This window comes from Mandrillus leucophaeus, unplaced genomic scaffold (genome assembly GCF_000951045.1).
Source record: "Mandrillus leucophaeus isolate KB7577 unplaced genomic scaffold, Mleu.le_1.0 Scaffold724, whole genome shotgun sequence".
NCBI lineage: Eukaryota > Metazoa > Chordata > Mammalia > Primates > Cercopithecidae > Mandrillus > Mandrillus leucophaeus.
Genome location: NW_012107853.1, coordinates 546,346 through 567,138, shown reverse-complemented (window position 1 = coordinate 567,138; position 20,793 = coordinate 546,346). Strand labels below are relative to the sequence as shown.

Below are 20,793 nucleotides of genomic sequence, written 5' to 3'. Positions count from 1 at the left end.
CCTGTCTCTACTAAACATACAAAAATGAGCCAGGCGTGGTGGTGGGCTCCTGTAATCCCAGCTACTCGGGAAGCTAAGGCAGGAGAATCGCTTGTATCCGGGAGGGGGAGGCTGCAGTGAGCTGAGATGGCACCACTGCGTTCTGGCCTGGGTGACAGAGGGAGGCTCTGTCTTCAAAGAAACAAAGGTTGCCCCCTTGTGGACGACTACCTACAATACCCATTTTAAAGCTGAAACCACTGAGGCCCAGACAGCTTCAGAAGTTGGTTCAAAGGCGTCCAGCCAGTTGAGAGCACCTGGTGTCTAAGACTCAGGCGTCTGGAGTCCCAGTCCCTGGCCTTGCGCTGCCGACGTCCCCCCGGCCCTGGAGACAGCAAGCCAGCCTGCGCCACACAGGCAAGGCAGCCTCACTCCCGCCGGGCCTTCCACGTGGACAGCCCGGCCACTTCCCCCACGGCATTTTCTGTTGTCATTTGTACCAAGAGATAAATGCTTTCCAAAAACTTTCCTGTGGCCTCCTGGAAGAAGGCCGATTAAGCCAAACCTATCGCCACGCTAACTTTGTCCTTCTCTTGGCCTGACTGTCGGCCCCACCAGTATCTCTCCCAGACACACCCCCTGTGGCAGAGGAGCCTTCGCAGCAGCAGCTGCGGGAACGAGATTTGTCCCTTCTCAGGCCAAGGCGGGGATGGACCTCGAAGAAACGGAGGGCGCAGGGCGGGCAGTTCAGGCGCAGGGCCGCTGGGGGGAGTTTGCGCATGTCTGGGAGCCCCAGGCTCCTGGGGAGGAGGGGAGGCAGGAAGAAAAAGAGCCTTTTTTAAATTTTACAAACAAGTTGGTTTTGTATGTCTATCTGGGTCTGACCTGGAAAAAATACTAAGAAACTGCGTCTTCAAACAGTGGCTGCTCAAAAGAATGAAATATACTGCGCGACGGGGAGACCACAGAAAAGGTGCCTATCTTGATTCCCATTTTTAATTTAAACTTTAATGGAAAACACATTTTGTGTTTTGTGGTCTTTCTACCTGCAGCCTCAGATGGTCGGGCAGAGGTTTTGAGTCTGGGCAATTAAGCTGGTGCAATCTTATCACTTCCAGGCCGAGGTTTGACCGGTGAGGGAGAACAGAATTCCAGCTGAACAAAAGGTCAGGTTTCCCTGGACTCAGTAGTCAGCCAGGATTGTTGTTGAAAGAGCCCAGAGCCTTACACCCTCCCGCTCCCTCAGCCAGAGCTATCGATATAGCAGTGCAGCCCAGAGAAAAGGGAGACCTGGATTCAATAGGCTGGCTGTGAGGGGGCACTGGTGAATTCTATGGTCACAGCGAGGCAGGAGACAAAGGCTTTGGCACTGGGACTCTTGTGTTCCCTGGCCCAGGTGTCCCCGATGAAAAGCAGGTTAGGCTGGGGGAATGTGAAGCAGCAGAAACCGTGATTGTTGGGGTTCTACCCCACACCTGCAAAGCCTCACACTGCTCACTCTCCTCTCCTTTCAGATCCAGGTACTGTCTCTAGCAGCAGATGGACTCAAACATAGAATGGAAAACGATCTTTTCCCCATGCTTGCAGTTTGGGAAAGCCATTCTATTCTCAGCAGGAACTACTTTATGCTTTTTAGAGCAAAAATGCCCCAATAAATAGATATACGTATATGCATACACACCCATATGCAAATATATACATACAAACACACATACAGAAACTTACAAATAACCAAGTAGGCAAATCTTGTACTTCAGTTTGAACTGAACTATAACACAGAAGTGCAGAAATCATTAAGTGCGCTACGTGAGGCGTTATCATGAAGTGAATCCACTCACTCGCATAAGCACCTCCCAGGTCAAGGAGTAGAATTTCAGCCCCCTGCACCCTCTCTCCACCCCACGACCACTTCCTCCACAAAACTAACCACCACCCTGCCTCCCAAGCCCATAGGTGAGTTTTGCCTGTTTCTACAATTTAGCCTGGAGGTGGTAGGGTCTGTCGGACTGAGGACAGGTTTTGTGGACAGACCAGGATGGGGCTCCTGCCTCCTGCAGTCTCTGACTGTGTGATCCTCGGAAAATGATATGACTTCGCTGACTGTTGCTCCTCTCATCTGTAAAAAGGAATAAGGGAATGCTGGTCTGCGTGGCTTATGCAAGGATTAAGTAAGAGAATAGATGGCAAGCGTCTGGCACACTGTGCATGTTCCGGGAGCGTTGCATCCCCCGCTTCACCGTGGCCTGTTTACCCTGAGGTGCTGGTATCAGGAAGGACGGGGAGCTCAGCAGCACAGGCCTGTGGTGGTGTCAGGCCAGAAAGAGCCTCAAGGGCAGGAGAAAGCAGTCCAAAGCCACAGAGAGGGAGGCTGGGCTCCAGGAGGACCTGCCTGCGTCGGACCAAGTTCCTTAAGAAAACAGAGCCTGGGGAACTGACGAAGTAGAAATTGGAGAAGAGGAGGGAATCTGGGTCCCCTGGGTGAGAGGCCAGATGCCCCCAACCAGCCCCTGCTCGGGGAAGGCAGCCTCTCCTTCTAGGAGTGAAACTTGAACCGAGAACAGTCTTTAGGGCAAAATCCTCTTCCTAGGTTGCCATGAAATATGTATTTCATGCAAGCTTTGGAGAGGTCAAATGACCCTTTCTCTTGGCTTTCTGGGAGTTTCCTGTGGAATTCATGTGTGCCCAAAGAAGAACTTTCACCAAGGGGGAAATGTAATAAATGTGGTTTATCTAAGGTTCGTGCTTTCGGCTACATCTGCACTAATGACTCAGGCAGTTTGCTCCTCAGAGGCCATCATTTTTCTTTATTTGCTCCAGCAGTGAGGTTTCAGCCTGAGGGAGAGAACATCAGGGACAGAGAGGCAAGCATTCTTGGTCCTGCTTCTGGGAATTTTTTGTATTCCCTCGGAACGTTTGGTTCCATTTCTTCACTTCCTTCCAGTCGTGCCGGATTATTTCTTATTGCAGCAGAACCCATTCATAACTTTAATCGGAGGACAAGACTAATGCTCAGTAAATGCATGTATAAAGAGAACTATTGTATGTAATTGTGACATCTGTGGGAGAAAGGATGTAAAAATAGTAATGATCATAGCTAGCATTTATGGAACACTTATGAGCCAAGGTCCATTCTGAGCACATTACATGCATTATTTGATTTAATCTTCACAATGCCATTAAGTGGTATTCACCCATTTTGCAGATGAGAAACTGGTGGCTCAGAGAGATGAGAGAAATCAATGGAGAGCACAAAGCTAATTGGTGATAAGAGGCAGGTCTAATTTTAAACTCTCATTTGCTTAATAAATATGCAGTCATGCTTTGCTTCATGATGGGGATAGCTCATCTTCATGTGAATACCACAAAATGTTCTTACACAAACCCACATGGCATAGCCTACTACACACTGAGGCTGTATGCTACAGCCTGTGGCTCCTAGCTTACTAACCTGTATAGCATGTTATTGTACTGAATATGGTAGGCAATTGTAGCACAATGGCAAGTATTTGTACATCTAAACATTTAAAAGATACAGTAAAAATACACTGTTACTGCTGTCAAATATGTGGTCCATCTTTGCCCAAAACATCATTTTTTGCTGCGTGACTATTAACAGGAACTTGTCCCGGCCTTACTTTGTCATTGATATTCTTGAAAATGGAATAACCAAATGTAGCTGGCTCTTGAATGTTACATTCATGTGACTGTCTCATTTCTAACATGGCATCCACGTAGCCACACTTTGGCATACAGAGGGCTCAATACACCCCCATCATCCCCCTTCTTGTTTTCGTCTGGAGCTGCTGCAGAGCTAGAACTAACAGTCATGTTCTAGGCAGTTAGACAATTCTTATAAAATTCTCTTCCTTGGCCGGGTGCGGTGGCTCACACCTGTAATCCCAGCACTTTGGGAGGCCAAGGCAGGCGGATCACCTGAGGTCAGGATTTCAAGACCAGCCTGACCAACATGGAGAAACCCCATCTCTACTAAAAATACAAAATTAGCCGAGCGTGGTGGCGCGTGCCTGTAATCCCAGCTACTGGGGAAGCTGAGGCAGGAGAATCGCTTGAACCTGGTAGGCGGAGGTTGCAGTGAGCTGAGATCGCGCCATTGCACTTTAGCCTGGACAACAAGAGCGAAACTCCATTTCAAAAATAAATAAATAAATTCTCTTCTTCATCGCCTGGCTTGGGCAGTGCACACATTTTCTCTGAGGCACACAACCAAACGCCCACAGCTGGGTGAGGCGGCAGCTCCATGTCTGCATCCCTTCCATGACTGGAGACTAAAAATAGGAGTGTCTGACAGCCCATTCCCACCCCTGGCACCCAAGCTAGTCCACTCGGCCACAGGGAGCAGGGAAAAGCGTTGTTTAGAAGAATTTTCTTAGCCTCGAACACATGTGTTGAGCTTACGGTATGTTTTGTAAAAGCAGATCCCAGCCCTAGTTTTGAGAGCTCTTTAAGATTTCCCTAGGAGAGTCTCAAAGAGAATGGCAAAAATGCCTAAATTTCACAAATTACAACCTTGAATTCACTTTAAACAGAGGAACAAATCTAGTTTTAGGAAAGAAGGGAGAATATGTTTTCCATGCAACAACAGCAAATTATTCTTTCAAAGTTCTGGGTATAGAAGAGGTATGCATTGAAGTTGAATTTTTAAAGATTGGATATCAGCATTCTGAGATTACAGAAAATTCAACGCATGACTCTTCAGGTTCAGTGCGTGCTCTTAGACATAGGTGAAGGGAAGCAAAAGTTCCTGTTGGAATACTACCACTCACCTCCTTCCCAACTCCCAGCGCCCCTCCACCAGCAACAGATACCCGTGCATCTTACCCTCACCTGGGAAAGGACCCATATGTATGTAAACCTAAAGGATACCACAGCAGGAAGGAGCGATACTAGCTTCTCCGCCAGGCCATGGCAAACTATGAGCTGCAGGCCAAATCTGGCCCATGGGCAAAACAGCAAAAACTAAGAAGACTGTGCAACAGCGACTGTAGTTAGCCTATAAAGCCAAAATATTTACTCTCTCCTTTTGATAGAAGAAGTCTGCCAACCTCTGCTCTAGTTCAAGAAAAAAAATCAAAATCTAGACATGTCAAGTCACTCACCAACTGTCACATGGTGAGTTAATAACAACTGGAACAGACCCGGGTTTACTGATTCTCAGTGCTGTGTTCCTATCATGAGATGGCACAGACCAGAGGGTTTCAGAACGATGAATATGGCAGCTCAGGGGTTGTGCTGTCTGTTTCCCCAGAGAGCGTTTCATTCCAATGTATTCTGTCTCTTTACTCCTTAAAGTTATTACAGGCCTGTATGGTTGTCTCCAAGCAAACGGATTCCATTCGCTTTTCCTTTCTTTCTAGGAGTCCTCTGTCCCTCTTCCCCTCTCCCCATCTCTTTCCCTTTCCACTCCCTCCTCATGTCATCTCCTACTCTTGATCTCAGAAGAACATTTTGGTGATAACCTGTGTATGTTTTGCCTCTCAGGTTCACTGCTGGCCTATAACACAACCTCCCACACAGACCAATCCTCACGACTGAGCGTCAAAGAAGGTAAGTTTGTTCTTTTGTGCACTTAAAATTTTCTTCTGAACCAGACATGACACAGTCCCATGCAGTTAAGGTTGACGCAAAAAACCAGCTTGCTTGTTCCACTCAACTTTTCCTAGCACACAAAGACGAGAAGCCAAAGACTTTTGCCACTTGTGCTACCAGTTGCAAAAATACAGTAAAGAAGTTTTTACAGTATCTTGTAATAATATCACAAAGATACAACTTGAAGTTGTCATTCCATGCAGGAAAACATGTTACGTTTAGGAAAAAATGAATGCTGCTTACTTTCAAAGTTGAAAGTTGGGAGTTTTCTCCGATGAAAATAATGAAATGAGGATTTCAAGGATTCCAGCATGTCTACCCTTAAAGGTTTTTTTCCGAAGAAATTTTAGCAGCCGGCCATGGTGGCTCACACCTGTAATCCCTGCACTTTGGGAGGCTGAAGTGGGCGGATCACTTGGGGTCAGGAGTTCGAAGACCAGCCTGGCCAACATGGCAAAACCCCCATCTCAGCTAAAAATACAAAAATTAGCCAGGCATGGTGGCAGGTACCTGTAATCCCAGCTACTTGGTAGGCTGAGACATGAGAATCGCTTGAACCCAGGAGGCAGAGGCTGCAATGAGCCGAGATCACGCCACTGCATTCCAGCCTGGGCGATAGAGTGAGACTCTGTCTCAAAAAAAATTTTAGCAATGTCAATACATTTTTTAAATGGTGGCTTAAGGGTTTGGTCTGGTTTGGTTTGGTTTTGTTGAGAAAGAAAACTGCCTCAGCAAATGCTCTTTGCCAACGAAGATTTTAGTAAATGTCACAATAGCATTGCTCAGTGTCTTTATGAAACGTCATGAGGAGTGGTTCCGATACTGTGTTAGATTTCAGGCATTGAAACAAGTGAATAATTCATGGTACCTGGTTTAAAGGAGAAAAAATGTGAACGCATAATTATTAGGAACCAGAGAGAGACTGGAAAAAATACTTGCATGGCATGGCAAAAATTCCACAGAGGAGGGGACTTTTGAATAGGAGCTTGAAGAATAAATAATAAGAGTGTGGCAGGCACTCTGTCCTCCTTGGCTCGCTCTCTGTCCCCAGTTTTTCTCTAACTCACCTTCCCCATAATATAGAAGAAAGGCACAAGCTCTCAGGATCAGTTACGTATAGCGCAGCATAGCATAACCTTTCAGAGAAACAAAGGCTCTTCTAAGGAAAGACCATTTGGCTCAACATCCGCATGGGGTGGGAAGGAAACAGCGACCCAAAGACACTCGCTGGGTGTCTTACCCAAGGTTACAACTTGATCACATAGAAATTTGTGTTTTCTGTTAACGATTTATAATTGAATAATGACCAGAAGGTTTAGTGGAAGAGTTATACCACAGAATGAATCCACTTTTAAATATTTGTGTTTTTTCATTTGCTTCCTTCTCCCCTATCCCACCCTGAGCCAGTCCTGTTTCTGCCACTTTTTCCTTTCCAAATCAGATTCCTTGAGTTTTGTCATGAAAACTGAATTTCTATGGATTCATTCTGCATTGTGAGTCAGATTCCACTGGATGACCTATTTTAATATGCTGTTGCAAATGTCTGTAAGACAGAAAATATATTTTAGTGGCAAACGCATTAGATTGAAGGTCAGGGCACCTTTGGCTTCCCGTGAGAAAATCACTTCAGACCCTGAACCTCAGTTTCCTGTCAAATGAAGGGAGGAACTTGGTCAGCAAGAGGCCAGCCCTGACTCTGGAGCTTCTAAGGAGATGACAGGAGCCACACTGCGAGGGCTCAAGAGCCACTCTCCTTTGATTTCTTTCACATATTGAGTTGTATTTCATTTGTGGATAGGGATCCACAAATGGAAGGGAGGAAAAAAGAAGGGGAAAATGACTGCAGGGAGAGAAAGAGAGAAGGAAGGGAAGGGAAGGAAGATAGGGAGGGAGGGAAGCAAGGCTATAAGGAAGGAAGGAAGGAAGGGAAGGAGGGAGGGAGGGTTGGGAGGAGCCCTAACCTCTGAACTGCTGAATTCGAATTTTTGTAAGTTTCTCCAACACTTCAGGCTACAACCTGCTACCAACATCAGAATTAGCCAGTGAGGCTCTGAAGCAGAGCTAATGAAAGATTTTCTGATACTGGGCTTCAGATATAGGGTTTAGTTTAGAAACTGGTTTATCCAAATTGAAGTGTGTTGCTAACCACCTCCTTCCTCCTCCTCCTCCTCCTCCGCAGGTCTTATTGTTCAGCCCTGTCCTCTACCTGCCATACGCATTTCCTTCCCTTGGCCCTTTTGTGTTTAGGGAGTACATTTGTAACACTGCTGGCTCATTCAGGCTTATTGCGGGAGCAGCTCCCTCTTGCTGGGTAGCAACCCCTCTTCTGAAATGAATTAACTGTAGTATCCAGGCAAACGCATGCTGCCAGGACCTTATTCAGGTGGTGCCGGCATTTATCTCCCAACATTGGGCCTGGCCTCTAGAGACGATTAAGCCTGTGCTTTGCAGGTGCATCTTTTGTCCCCAGTAAAGCTCTCCACTTGAGCTGTCTTGCTCTTCTATGCCTTCCCCTTGTGAGGTGGTCTGAATCTGTCTGAACGACCCATCAAGCCACAAAACAAAGTACATTAGCAAGACAAAGCTAACCAAGCCCTCCCTCTATCCCTCCCTGCCTCCTCCCCACCTCTCACTGGCTCTCCTGCTCTGCTCTAAACACTATCTATTAGCTATTAGAAGACATCAGGCAACCTTGGCTCCGTCTTCTTTGAATAAGACACACACAGCCCCAAACAAATCCAGAGTTCATCAAGAGCACCAGAGCTCTGTGTGTGTGTGTGTGTGTGAGTGCACACTGGTGCAATCCACAAAGGGCAGGTGCTGACATCAAGCACAAAGCAAGGAAATTGAGGAGATGCTGTCTGTTAATGTTTCTTCAAAGCGCTTATCAAATTAGAATGGCTTTTTGCTTTAAAATTGTATAATCACCCTTCCAGCTTGTCTCTTGAAAATGGCTGCAATCTCTAGGGGTTTTTTGTGCCCAGGAAGTAAGACTAGATTTTAAAAATTAATTTAGAACAATCTTTAAGCCCCTTTAAATTAAATATTCTATGGACATGGATTGGATCCAGCTAGCGCAGTTATGCTCTACCTTTAGTTTATCAACGCTAATGCCCTTAAAAAATAAATTAGGATAAAAGCTATTGTTATCCATTTACAATAGCAGCCACAGCTGTCACCTATAAAGAGTTTTGGAATATATCAGACACCTTCACATGCTTTGCTTTGGAGCCTTGCACTGGGTCTTTGAAGTAGATATTATTATCTCTATTTTGCAGACAAAGAAAGTGGGGTTCAGCACTATTAAGTGACTCACTGAAGGGTACACAGCTACTCAATGGCAGAGCAAGGACTCAAACCAGGTTAGAGGATTAGACTAGAAGCCCCTCACTTTCTGGCAAATACAGCCTTTCTCTTCCAGCTGCCTTTCTGCAAAAGCAATACCTACCCTAAAAGTAACTTGGGCAAAGATGTGAATGTTTTGCATTACTTGATTTCTGTCCATGCGGTTTTCCCACTATCAGCTCCAACTTCATCCCTAAACTCTTCTCTTTCCAAAGATGAACCGATACACGACTTATGGTTGGCATCAGCCCTTAGTTCTGAGAGCACAGAGAATCACCTGGAGATCTTTAAAAATACTGACCCTAGGACAAATATTGCATGAGCCCACTCATAGGCGGTAACTGTCAAGTTTATAGAGCCAGAAGGTAGATGGTGGTTACCAGGAGTGGCAAGGAGTGGAAATGTGGAGTTAGTGTTTAATGGGTAAGAGTTTCCATTTGGGAAGATGAAAAGGTTCTGAAGATGGATGGTGGTAATCGTCACACAACACTGTGAAGGTACTTAATGGCACTAAATTGTACACTTAAAATGGTTAAAATGGTAAGTTTTATGTTACATATTTTACTAAAATTTTGTAAATGCAAAAATTAAAATAAAAAAATACTGATGCCCAAGTGCCAAAAAATGATGCATTAATTCAGAATCTCCAACGATGACTCCTGGGCGTTGGAAATCTTTTAGAGCTCTCCGGGTTATTCCTATAAGCCAAGCTGCAGCCAAGCTAGAGGAGCCTGCTTTATAGAACAGAGACAACTGGAGAGAAATGAGGCCCATTTAGAGCTACTCCAGATTTCCCTGGAGATACACTGGGCAGTTGTCTGGCCCCAGACTGTCCTAGAAAAGGAATAGCAGGCCCTACTGGTATATTGACAAAGGTGTAGGTAAGTGAAGAGACTGTACGATCCTGATTAGATTTTTTGTCATTGTCATTGATGACTGATTTCACTGATGTATGATATTACTGATTTTGACAACTGTACATTAGTACATCTCAGAAATTTCTTTCTGACATGTCCTCATTCAGTCCTCTAAAAAGTAGATAGAGTGTTGGTAACGTGATTTTACGGGAAGGACACTGGGGTTGCAGAAGTTAAGTGACCTTTTCAAGCATATAACAGTCCTGGAGTCAGGGCTACTGACTTTCCACACCTTGTTCTCTCCAGTCCTCCAGGCTGCAGATGTGCGTGTGTCTGCCCCGGTCCCAGGTCAGAGCTTCACTTTGTTTTTCTGGGCAAAGCCTGCCGGAGGCCTTCCCAGCTCACTCAGCTGGCCCAGCAGCGTGCAAGAATCAGCACATCTCCTCCTCAGAGCTTCTTTGCATGCCTAAGCCCTCATTTCCTTAGTTCCTCATGCTGAATCTGTTTAAATACCTCTGACTTTCCAAAAGACAGAGGATATTGAGTTCCTTGTTTATTAACTCCTGGAACTCATCAACCGGCCAAGGGCCTGTGGAGCATTGAGCTTCTAGCCCTAGCCTGGGAGCCTTTCAGGGCTGCCATTGAACGCAGAAACAGAAAACCGCAGCCCCGCTGCAGGCGGAATGGCCATCTCCAGCCGTTGCCTTGGCTAATGGATAAAAAGTCTGTCGGCTTGCATGCTAAGTATGGAAAAGAGAGGGGAGAAACTACCTTTCTGTGTCCCTTAGAGTGAAATGCCTGGTTGGTGCTGAAGCCCATGTTAATGAGAGCCTGGCTTCTCTCCAGGAGAGTCCTAGGTGGCAGGAGCCATGCACATGGTAACAACAGCTTTTTGGCAGCCCGGTAGGGTTTGCCAAGCACGTTCCTATCCATTATCCCGTTTGTGCCCTCTGGTGCCATCACCATGAGATGACAAGGCTGGTAGTATTTTTATCCCCCTTCTGTAGATAATGAAAACAAGGCACAGAGAGATTTCAGGGGTCCTTAGAAGGCACCCAGGTCATGAAGCAGTACAAGACTCAAATTCGGGCCTTTGCTGTGTTCTATGCTTCCTCTAGGCTGCTTCTGGAATCATTATCTCAGCATACTTGATTCAAGCATCTGACGACATCGTAAGGATTCTTTAATACTCTCAGTTTACCTAAGGCAGACATTGGTCTCCTATTTCAGCATTATAGCATACTGATTAAAACTCAGGCTCTGGACTCAGATTGTGACCTGGACAATGCGTTCACATTTTTCTGCCTCAGTTTCCTCATGTATAAATGAGGATAATTGTAGTGCCCCTTCAGGGATGATGTAAAACTCCTAAATCAGCACAATGTCTGACACACCAATAAGTGCTCAATAAAAGTTATAATAAGGATTGTAAATTGTTATTCTAATTTATTACAGTGAAAATTACAATAGTAGTTAACATTATTATTGCAAGTTAATTATAATATTTTTGAGGGTTTACCAGATGTTAACACTGTACCAAGGGTTGTGAAGGATACTATACATAGATAGCCAAGCTGCTTTAAAACTTACTAGGGGGCCGGGCACGGTGGCTCACGCCTATAATCCCTGCACTTTGGGAGGCCGAGGTGGGCAGATCACCTGAGGTCAGAAGTTCGAGACCAGCTTGGCCAACATGGTGAAACCCCATCTCTACTAAAAATAAAAAATTCGTCAGATATGGTGGTGGGCGCCTGTAGTCCCAGCTACCAGGGAGGCTGAGGCAGGAGAATTTCTTGAACCCAGGAGGCGGAGGTTACAGTGAGCCAAGATCACGCTGCTGCACTCCAGCCTGGGTGACAGAGTGAGACTCTGTCTCAAAAAACAAAGCAAAAACACAACTTTTTAGGGAGACACACCTATGAAATATGAAGGAAATGTAAAACTGCACGTAATCAAAACACAACAATGCATGCTACACACAAGAAGTTCTCTGAGTGTAATGAAGAGATAGAAAATCATTAATGCTCAAACTGGACATCTTTTCCAAATCCCTTACAGAACAGAAGAGATCTGAGGCCAGAGAAGGTGTGGACCCAGCCACGGTCACACAGGAAGTGAAGACAAATATATACATTTATTCCTATGTAGGCAGATATTGTAGATACCTGGTACCTTAGTCAGGAATAGACCTAAATTATGTGATTGATGCTCTCCTCTATTCATTCATTTCTTTCTTGTGGAGAATCATCTGTGCATAGAACACCAGGCTGAGCCCTGAAACTATGGTGAACACAGCACACCACCTTCCCTCAAGCACTTTCTAGTCAAACAGAGAGACACACAGCTAAGGAAGGAAGGAACTACTGTGCTTTGGAGTGAGAGCAATTCACATATATTACCACGTCTTTCCATTTTCCCCTGCATTTAGCTCCTGTATGGGTGTCCTTTATGATTTTAGAAGTCATAATGAAAGATGGAGACCTCTAGCAAGATTCAGCCTGGCTGGGCTGGAAATAGATATTGAAGCAAAGGGAAGGAGGAAGGCACCAAGGAAACCAGTGTGTTTGCTGGGGTGGATGCAAGTTTTCAAGTTGGGTGTTGGAGACGGGAGCCCAGGTGAGCCCTTGCAGGAATAACTGAGGCCTGGGTGTTTGATGTGGGTTTCAGGAAGAGAGCCTGGGATAGAACCTATGCACCACGGCTTCCTGAAACCTGGAGAACCGGGTGCAGTTAGACGTTTCATTGTGAGACAGGAAGCTCAGCGAAGGAGCTGACAGTCAGGGACTTGTGTCAAAGTAACTGGGCCAGGGAGAGCAGAGTAGGTGGGCATGGAGCTGAAATAAGATTGACCATGAATTCATGATTGTTAAAGCAGGGTGATGGGGCCTCAGGGTTCATTAGACTCTGCTGTCTACTTTTATATATCTTTGAAATTTTCTGTAACTCAAAAAATGCCTCAAGACATCACTGCCTTATTTCTCCGGGTGAACGGGTTCCCGAGTACGGCATCTTTGTTCCTTGCAATGTGCACTGCCTGTAGCAAGCTGATGCGCTCCTGGGTGCAGTCCTTGGGAGGGCGGGCGTTGGGCAGCCTTGTGTGTGTGTGTATGTGTGTGTGTGTGTGTGTGTATGGGAGGGCGCAAGCTGGTGCTCAGTGTGGAGGTGGGCTGTGTGTGTTGCCTTGTAGAGCCCTGCATATGGGGGCTCGGTCTGGAACATGTGTACCCGAAGGAAAAGGCCTGTAATACTGTGAAGTAATCTGTTATTTTTAGGGAGTAAATAACATCTCTCATGCAGCAGGTTCTGTGGCCCCACAGGCTCCATCTACATCAGAGCACACACACTTCCACTTGGAGGGTACTGCGGCCTCACAGGAGAGCCTGTGAAGAACATTGTCATTTTATGTTCTTCCTTTATGATGAAATGTGTCTAAGCCATTCTTAGCAAAATCAGGGATGATTGCTGGATGTGTGTGTGTGTGTGTGTGTGTGTGTGTGTGAGTGTGTGTGTGTATGTATATATGCTGTTTCTGTGGTCCAAAGGCAAGATTTATGATTATGGGATAGACAGTAGCTTACTCTCTCCATTTTATTTTTTAAAAACTGTTTTCCTTTGAAATTCCTGAGTTAATGTGCTGTCTGCTTTCTATCTGATCCTCTTCGGAGAGTTGCTTTTTTTTTTTCCACGAGAGAGATTAAGAGAGAGAGAGACAGAGAGAGAGAGAAAGAACAAGGGTGACAGAGAGAAACAGAGATCGGGGGAGGAGGGAGAGCGAGAGAACTGGAAACAAAGACCCGTTGTCTCTAAGCTGGAGCAGGCAGGAAACCCCAATCCCTTGGGAATTCAGCCAGCCCGCCCTGTCCTGGAGTCAGACTCCAGCTCTCTGAATTCAATTTGACAGCTTGTCTGGGACACTTTCTAAGTAACCATTATCCTTCCTTTCTCTAAGTAAAAGGACTGTTATTTCTTTTCGTGGGTGTGCTGTGCGAACTGCTATTGCACACGTGTGGCTTACACAGCGACTGGGACACACTTTCCTCAAATTATTGGAAACAGTTAGCCCGTTTCCTAAGACAAGTGTAAATTTGTTCCAGGATAATGAGGCAAAAGACTGAATATCAGTCCACTGCCTTATTAAAAGTGGGCCTATTCCATCAGAGGAATTTTGTGTATGTAGGTCTTACTTCTTTGAGGATTCTTTTGAAATAGATACAAACAACCTTACCTTCCAATGATCATTCTCCCCAGTTTCTCTGTTGATTGATGGATTATTTTAATGAAACACATCACCATACATCCCACTGTGGAGGGAACTCAGATGTCCTCAAAGCTACCAGAGGTTATGCAGGCCACGGGCACAATTAGGGGTGACCACCTAGAGTTCAAAGGAGCCCGTGTTGTGCCTGGGAACGGGGCCATCCTGGGGTTTCTTTTAATTACTCAGACCCAGTTGAGTCACCACCATACCCTGAGGGACTGTGAGGTGATCACCCACCCTTCAAAGTGTTCCTATTGGAAGACCATCGAGATTCAGCTCTGTGGGACCACTAGAGACAAGTTCCAGAACTGTCTGGATCCCCCTGGAGCATGGAGGTGTGACAGTTTTGTTCCGGTAATACAGCTTTGCCCATTTAGGTTCTGACCTAAAGACCTGTCCTTCAAATATGACTTAGTTCCTGTCTACTCTATCTTCAAACACACTTCGGAATCATGTTTCCCCATTCTCCCTTTGCCGGGTATGCCTTTCATTCGTCTCAGTCCCCACCCGCAATCCATATTCCAGGGAACGACATTCACCCTTTAGGGCCCTGGTCAGATCAGACAGCATCGCCTCATTACAGTCTTGTCCGCTCTTCCCCAGGATGCTTTGCTTATACCCACTGTTTTACCAATGCAGCATTCAATAGATTCTAGCCTAGCAGTCTTCTGTCTTGTGAGACGGGAAGCATCTTGAAGGTGGGGACTATTGGATGGATGGATGAAAATAATAGGCAAAGTACCTTAAACTATTCCCCAGCAGTTTGGCGTAGAACTAACCCTTTGAGATGTTTCTACAAGGTGGATGTTTTGGCTCTATCCACTGCAGCTGCTGGCGTGGCACTGCCTTTCCTCTCTACCCTGTCCTAAATTTCCATTGCTTGGGACCCCAGGGTGGTTCCTTGGAAGCTGTGATCAGTCCCATCCCTAAGTAAGGAGGCAAGACTGATAAAGAGCGGATTTCAGTCACAAGATGATGGCACCAGAGCCCCCTCTTGGCCCAACCACCACAGGATCCTGCTCTCAACTGGACTCCACAGGCCCTTCAGGTCTATGCCCATCAGGAGGAGGCTGAGGACACGCCAAGCCAAGGAAAGGTGACATTGCAGGGAGAATGTACTTTCTGCTCAATTCCACCTTCCTGTCTTAACTTTTCTTATGCCCCAGGCAGCCACAATAAGAGCTAACATTTGTTAAGCACCTACTATGTGCCAAGAAATTTCCTATTCACTTCACATTTATCCTTCATAAAACCTTATTAAGTTGGCATTATGATTATTCCCATTTTACCTGAATCACACGTATGATGTTAAGCCTGAATCACAAAGCTAGTATGAAACAGAAGAGAGCCTGTTCCTGCAGTCCCCTCCCCACCTAGGCAATGGCAAGGGCTCCAAAATGGCCCTTTCCTACTCCATCTACCGCCCCCATCATGCATTTCCCCAGGTAGCTGATGTTGTCTAGTTGTTAAGATATATTCATCTGTTGACTCCTGCTACCATCTAAAAAATCAGGAGCCTGACCCAATGCGATCAATCTTATTTGCATTTCAAGAAGCAATCTAGCAAGTTAGAATTTTAGAAATTCCACTTTAAAGAGGTTGTTTGCCGGGTGTGGTGGGGCAGTGGCAATGGAGCTGCAAAGTATTTTTAAAAAACGTGCTTTGTCCATGCTCATCAGTCAAATTCTTTCTTTCTATCTGTCTCTGGAGAGAGAAGGGGAGAGGAAGCTTCTTCCATGCCACATGGAGACAAATGGGTTCCAGGCATCTTCTAGTGAAAGACCAACGTATAGGAAGCATCATTTGTGGTGGTTTCACAGATTTTTTTCCCATTGTTATGCTTTATAATTTATATAATTGTACACATTTCCTTTTGTGTTTCATACTACATTTAAGAGGATAAAGGACAAAAAGAGATTTAGAAAAGAAAGTATTAGATTGAGTAACACTCTATCGATAAGAATTTCAATAAACTGAATTTAAGAAACCATCCAGGCCAGTGGCTCACGCCTGTAATCCCAGCACTTTGGAAACCACGGTGAGAGGATCGCTTGAGCCCAGGAGTTCAAGATCAGCCCTGGCAACACAACTAGACCCCATATCTACAAAAAATAAACAGAAGTAGCCAGGCGTAGTGGTGTGTTCCTATAGTCCTAGCTACTCCAGAGGCTAAGTGGGGAGTATTGCTCAAGCCCAGGAGATCGAGGCTGCCATGAGCCAAGATTGCACCACTGCACTCCAACCTGGGCAACAGAACAAGACCCTGTCTCAGAGACAAAACAAAATAAGAGTAGGGGTGGATCAATTCAATAAATTTAATAAATTTATTATTTGAGGGAAATTTATTTGAGGGAAATAAAGTTTCCCTCAAGTAATTTCATGGCTCTACCAGTTTCATGGGTAATCCTCTGCCTCAGAGCTTCACAAACCCATGATTCCCAAGGAGAAGGAAGAGATGTCAAAATCAGCTTAAAGCATCTTAAAGACACGTCCAGGATGCTCCAGCTGCCCCACGCCCCTCATAAATTCACCTGTGCCCTCGGTAGATGAAGGAATGAGGAGAACGTTGGAGCTGAGCACTTATGTTCTTAGAATAATCTCCTTCCATTGCTCTGGAATGTCCAGCCCCTGCACTGCCCCAGTATTGAGAGCCAGGGCTTCATCCCAGTGCTTAACTAGAGAAGAAAGGCGCCTTCCTGCCACTACAGAGTTCGCCTCTTCTCACGCCTGTGCCAGAAGGTGCCAGGCCAGGCACTGCAACTGGCCACTCAGAAGTTCCCACTTTGCCCTTTCTGCCCTCCCCGGGCTGTCTTTGGTCTTTCTTATCAGAGCTGCCCTTAGATGCACTCTGAATAAATCAAGACCCTCACAGGCGCCCATGGGCTCTGCAACATTAATGATGGTGACGATGAATGCATGAGCCCAGCAACATTTTAGGAAAGGATGGTGACATTAGGTAAACCTCCAAGTGGAGCAGGGAACTGGTGCCAGGCTGTGGGAATGGTGCTGGGAGACTCCAGAGCACCCTCCCCATTGGTTCCCACTGGACTCAGCCCAACAACGACTCCTCCTGCACTGCCAGGGAGGGGCCTTCATGACCCTGAGCGCTTGGCAGGGTAGAGCTCCACTACAGTTCTCAGTGGCAGTTCACACCCACTGGGTGGGCCATTTGGGTTTTGCATGTCTTCTAATTTATCTGCAGACTCTCGGATGTTACTATTTTCGGCCTCCCATCTCTACCAAGTTTCACCATGACACTGCACACTCATCCCACTCCAGACGACAGAGCAAAGACTCCAAGTGCAGTTGGCCTTGCTTGATGCAGCTTCATTGCCATTGCTTGGTTCGTGATAGAAGTTAAAAGTGATCCCCGTTGGCTGTTTAGAGGAGAGGGGTCCCAAAATACTTTGGGAAAAAAAGGGGCAGGCCCACAATGCCCTACCAGGGGCCACCTCAGTACAGAGTATTCCAAATGTGTTGGTTCTGCCTAATATACTGATTTAGAAATTCTACCACAGGGAGGTTATTTGAGGGGATTGGTAGCTGGAAGGTATTTAAAAGAAACTTGTTTAACCAAATTCTCATCAACCAAATTCTTTCTTTCATCTATCTGGAGAGAGACAGAGAAGCTTCTTTTATGCCACACAGAGATCTATGAGCTTAGGCTATCTTCTAGTGAAAGGCCAACATATAGGAAACATCATTTGTTATTTTAATATAAAAACCTTTCTAATCTCTTTTTATAGATTTAATAACTCTCTCTCTTCAGAAGCCCTTATCTAAGTTAATAAAGAGGTTGTTTCTCATGAAATATCGTTGTTGGAGGAAAGAAGCCTTTGAGGAGGAAATATGGAGGCTAGAAACACTATCCAGGATGTCAGTGGGTTTTTTCTTTCTGGTCTCAGGGATCCGTAAGATCAAGATGTTTAACATGGGTCAGGTGTGGTGGCTCACACCTGTAATCCCAACACTTTGGGAGGTCAAGGCGGAAAGATCACTTAAACTCAGGAGTTCAAGATCAGCCTAGGCAACATGGTGAGAGTCAATCTCTACATCAAATAAAAAAATTAGCCAGGCATGGTGGCACGGGCCTGTGGTCCCAACTATTTGGGAGGCTCAGGCACAAGAATTGCTTGAGCCTAGGAGGTCAAAGCTGCAATGAGCCAAGATTGCGCCACTTCACTCCAGCCTGACCGATAGGGTGAGGCCCTGTCTCAAAATAAAAATGTTAAAAAGAGGCTTAACATGCCTCTTTGATAAAGTTTAAATTCTTGTATTTGAAATATTCTAAAGAAAAGATGGTAAAAATTGAGTGGGACAATTACTTTATGTGTCAAAATCCAACACACTCTTTGAAACTTGATTCAATTCCTATCTGCCTCGAGATACATTTTTATTCCTCCTTAAGACTATAGTCTCTTCTCAGAGCCTCACCTCATTTACAGGCTATTTATGGACCTAATTACAGATTACCTTGTGGTCTTTAATTGTGAGTTTTCTCCTGGCTCTTTTCTTCCAGCCCTGTAGATATTCAGTAAATACCATTGAATATTTACTCAATCCTGCTCCAATAAAGGAAGAACCAGAAGACATTAGCTTTGGTTGACACAAGAAAAATTAACTTCTTATATCTCATGAACTAAACTCTGAAAAACAGTATCAGCTAGAATTCTGTGGGATGCTTTAGAGTATAGAAAGCATTTTCATATACACGGTCTCATTTATTCTCAAAAGATCCCTGTGAGGATCCAGTGTGCTATTTGCTTTTCCAAACTCTTAAATTTAAGAATAATCACACCACTCTCTCCTGCCCCTGCCAAGTATCTACCTTTTATAGAGAGGTTCACTAAGAGGTTCAGAGAAGTTAAGTCATTTGCCTCAGACCACACAGCTCATAATTGACAGAGATGAGAGGCAAAGCAAGGAGTTCTGACCCCCCAGCCCAGAGTTCTTTCCTTTGCCATGAGCCATTTCCCTGTTTGGAATGGATTCATGAGAAATTAGGGAATTTCTTCCCATGAAGGATCTCTAAGAGCCCTTAGTAACACCACAAACAATCCTATGCTTGATAAGTTTTAGGTATCACTCTTCCAAAGAGATGAAAATCATTCTTGGTATCATTTTGAAAAATCTTTGAGCTCAAGAAGTCTTTGGCCTTTTGGGCCTGTCTGCAAAATAATTATCAGCCCTGCCCAATATACTAGAGGAGGTTAGAGAGAGGCAGTTTTTTGCTATGAGTCATAATTTCAATTTCTATTAAAATTCTTACATGGCCACATATGCTTTCTCTCAGGCTTTGGGCCTCTGGGCCTGTGCTAATTTGCATGTCTGGTTTAGATAATGTCTGAAGTCCTTCCAGTCTGAAAAGGAGCCTCTGATTCTGTGATATAATAAGTGAGACCACGTTCCACCTACCAAAACTTGATGGTTCTTTTTCTTTTAACGACTGTGCTCTGTCTGATGTGTGGATGCACAGCTCAGGGACTGAAGTGTTTCCTGCTCACCTGCCAGGCCACAAAAGAAGGATTGCTCCTGGCCGGGCGCGGTGGTTCACGCCTATAATCCCAGCACTTTGGGAGACCAAGGTGAGTGGATCACCTGAGGTCAGGAGTTCAAGACCAGCCTGTCCAACATGGTGAAACTCTGTCTCTACTAAAAATATAAAAATTAGCCAGGTGTGGTGGCAGGCGCCCGTAATACCAGCTACTCAGGAGGCTGAGGTAGAAGAATTGCTTGAACCCAGGAGATGGAAGTTGCAGTGAGCCGAGATCGCGCCATCACACTCCAGCCAGTGAGCTGAGATCGCGCCATCACACTCCAGCCTGGGGCACAAGAGCAAGACTTCGTCTCAAAACAAAACAAACAAACAAACAAAAGAAGTAGTGCTCCTTCAGGATGAACTTACCTGTCCACTTCTGCTACACTGACCCCAGAAACTTGTCCTTTCCTGCAAAGCACTTCAGACATAGGCCAAAAGGCAAATCGTGGGAAGTGCTGGGATTTAAAGTTTCTTGATTTGAATGGCCGTTCTAATTCAATGTGAATCCAAGACCACAGACTTGACAATCACCTGATTCGAAATATGCGAAAAGTGCTTGAGTCTTTAAAAGATGGGGTTCATCTCACCTTTCACTATTCCTCTCCCAGACATCAAAAGAGATGCTGTCAAGTTTCTTAGCTAACTTTGCTATCCTACAACATAAACAACTCTCACTCATACAAAATCTAATGAAAAGGAATTGGCTTTCCAGAGGGACTTTGAGACCAATGTCAGGCAATCTGTCACTTTTCAAAATAAAATTATGGAAGTATGTAGAGCTCCGTTTTCATAATGTTAGATCAAGTCTTTGCTCAAATTATATGTTTTCAGAGAAGCCCTCCCATCCCTGCACTGCCTACTTCCCTCCTCTGTTTTTCTCTTCGTCATAGCATTCATCACCTTCTAATATACAATGTAATCTACTATTTGTCTTGAATGTCAGCTCCGCAGGGGAAGGACGTTTGTCTAGCCATTGTTGTATTCTCAGCACATAAAAGTGTCTGGCAAGATAGTAGACATTCAGTAAAACTTTGTTGAATGAATAAATGTGTGGTGGGACATAAGGCATCGATTAAATCCAATAAGTTGGTGACGGTGAGGGGCAAGAATGAGTTTTTGAGAGAAACAAAGGTGATTAAGATACAACCCTTCTTCCTAAAGATGATCACCTAGCAAGGGACACAAGTGTACAAAGAATTACACTCAAA

General features: G+C 45.1%; 1 protein-coding gene across 3 annotated transcripts in view; it reads left to right on the top strand.

The window, feature by feature from the left end:
* The window catches only part of FLI1 (Fli-1 proto-oncogene, ETS transcription factor), a 129,251-nt gene that overhangs the window by 90,183 nt on the left and 18,275 nt on the right, over positions 1–20,793 (top strand). For all 3 annotated transcript variants that reach the window (XM_011965434.1, XM_011965432.1, XM_011965433.1), the window contains one exon: positions 5,479–5,544. In XM_011965434.1, the coding sequence (XP_011820824.1) occupies positions 5,479–5,544 (66 nt within the window). The remainder of the gene's footprint in view (positions 1–5,478; positions 5,545–20,793) is intronic.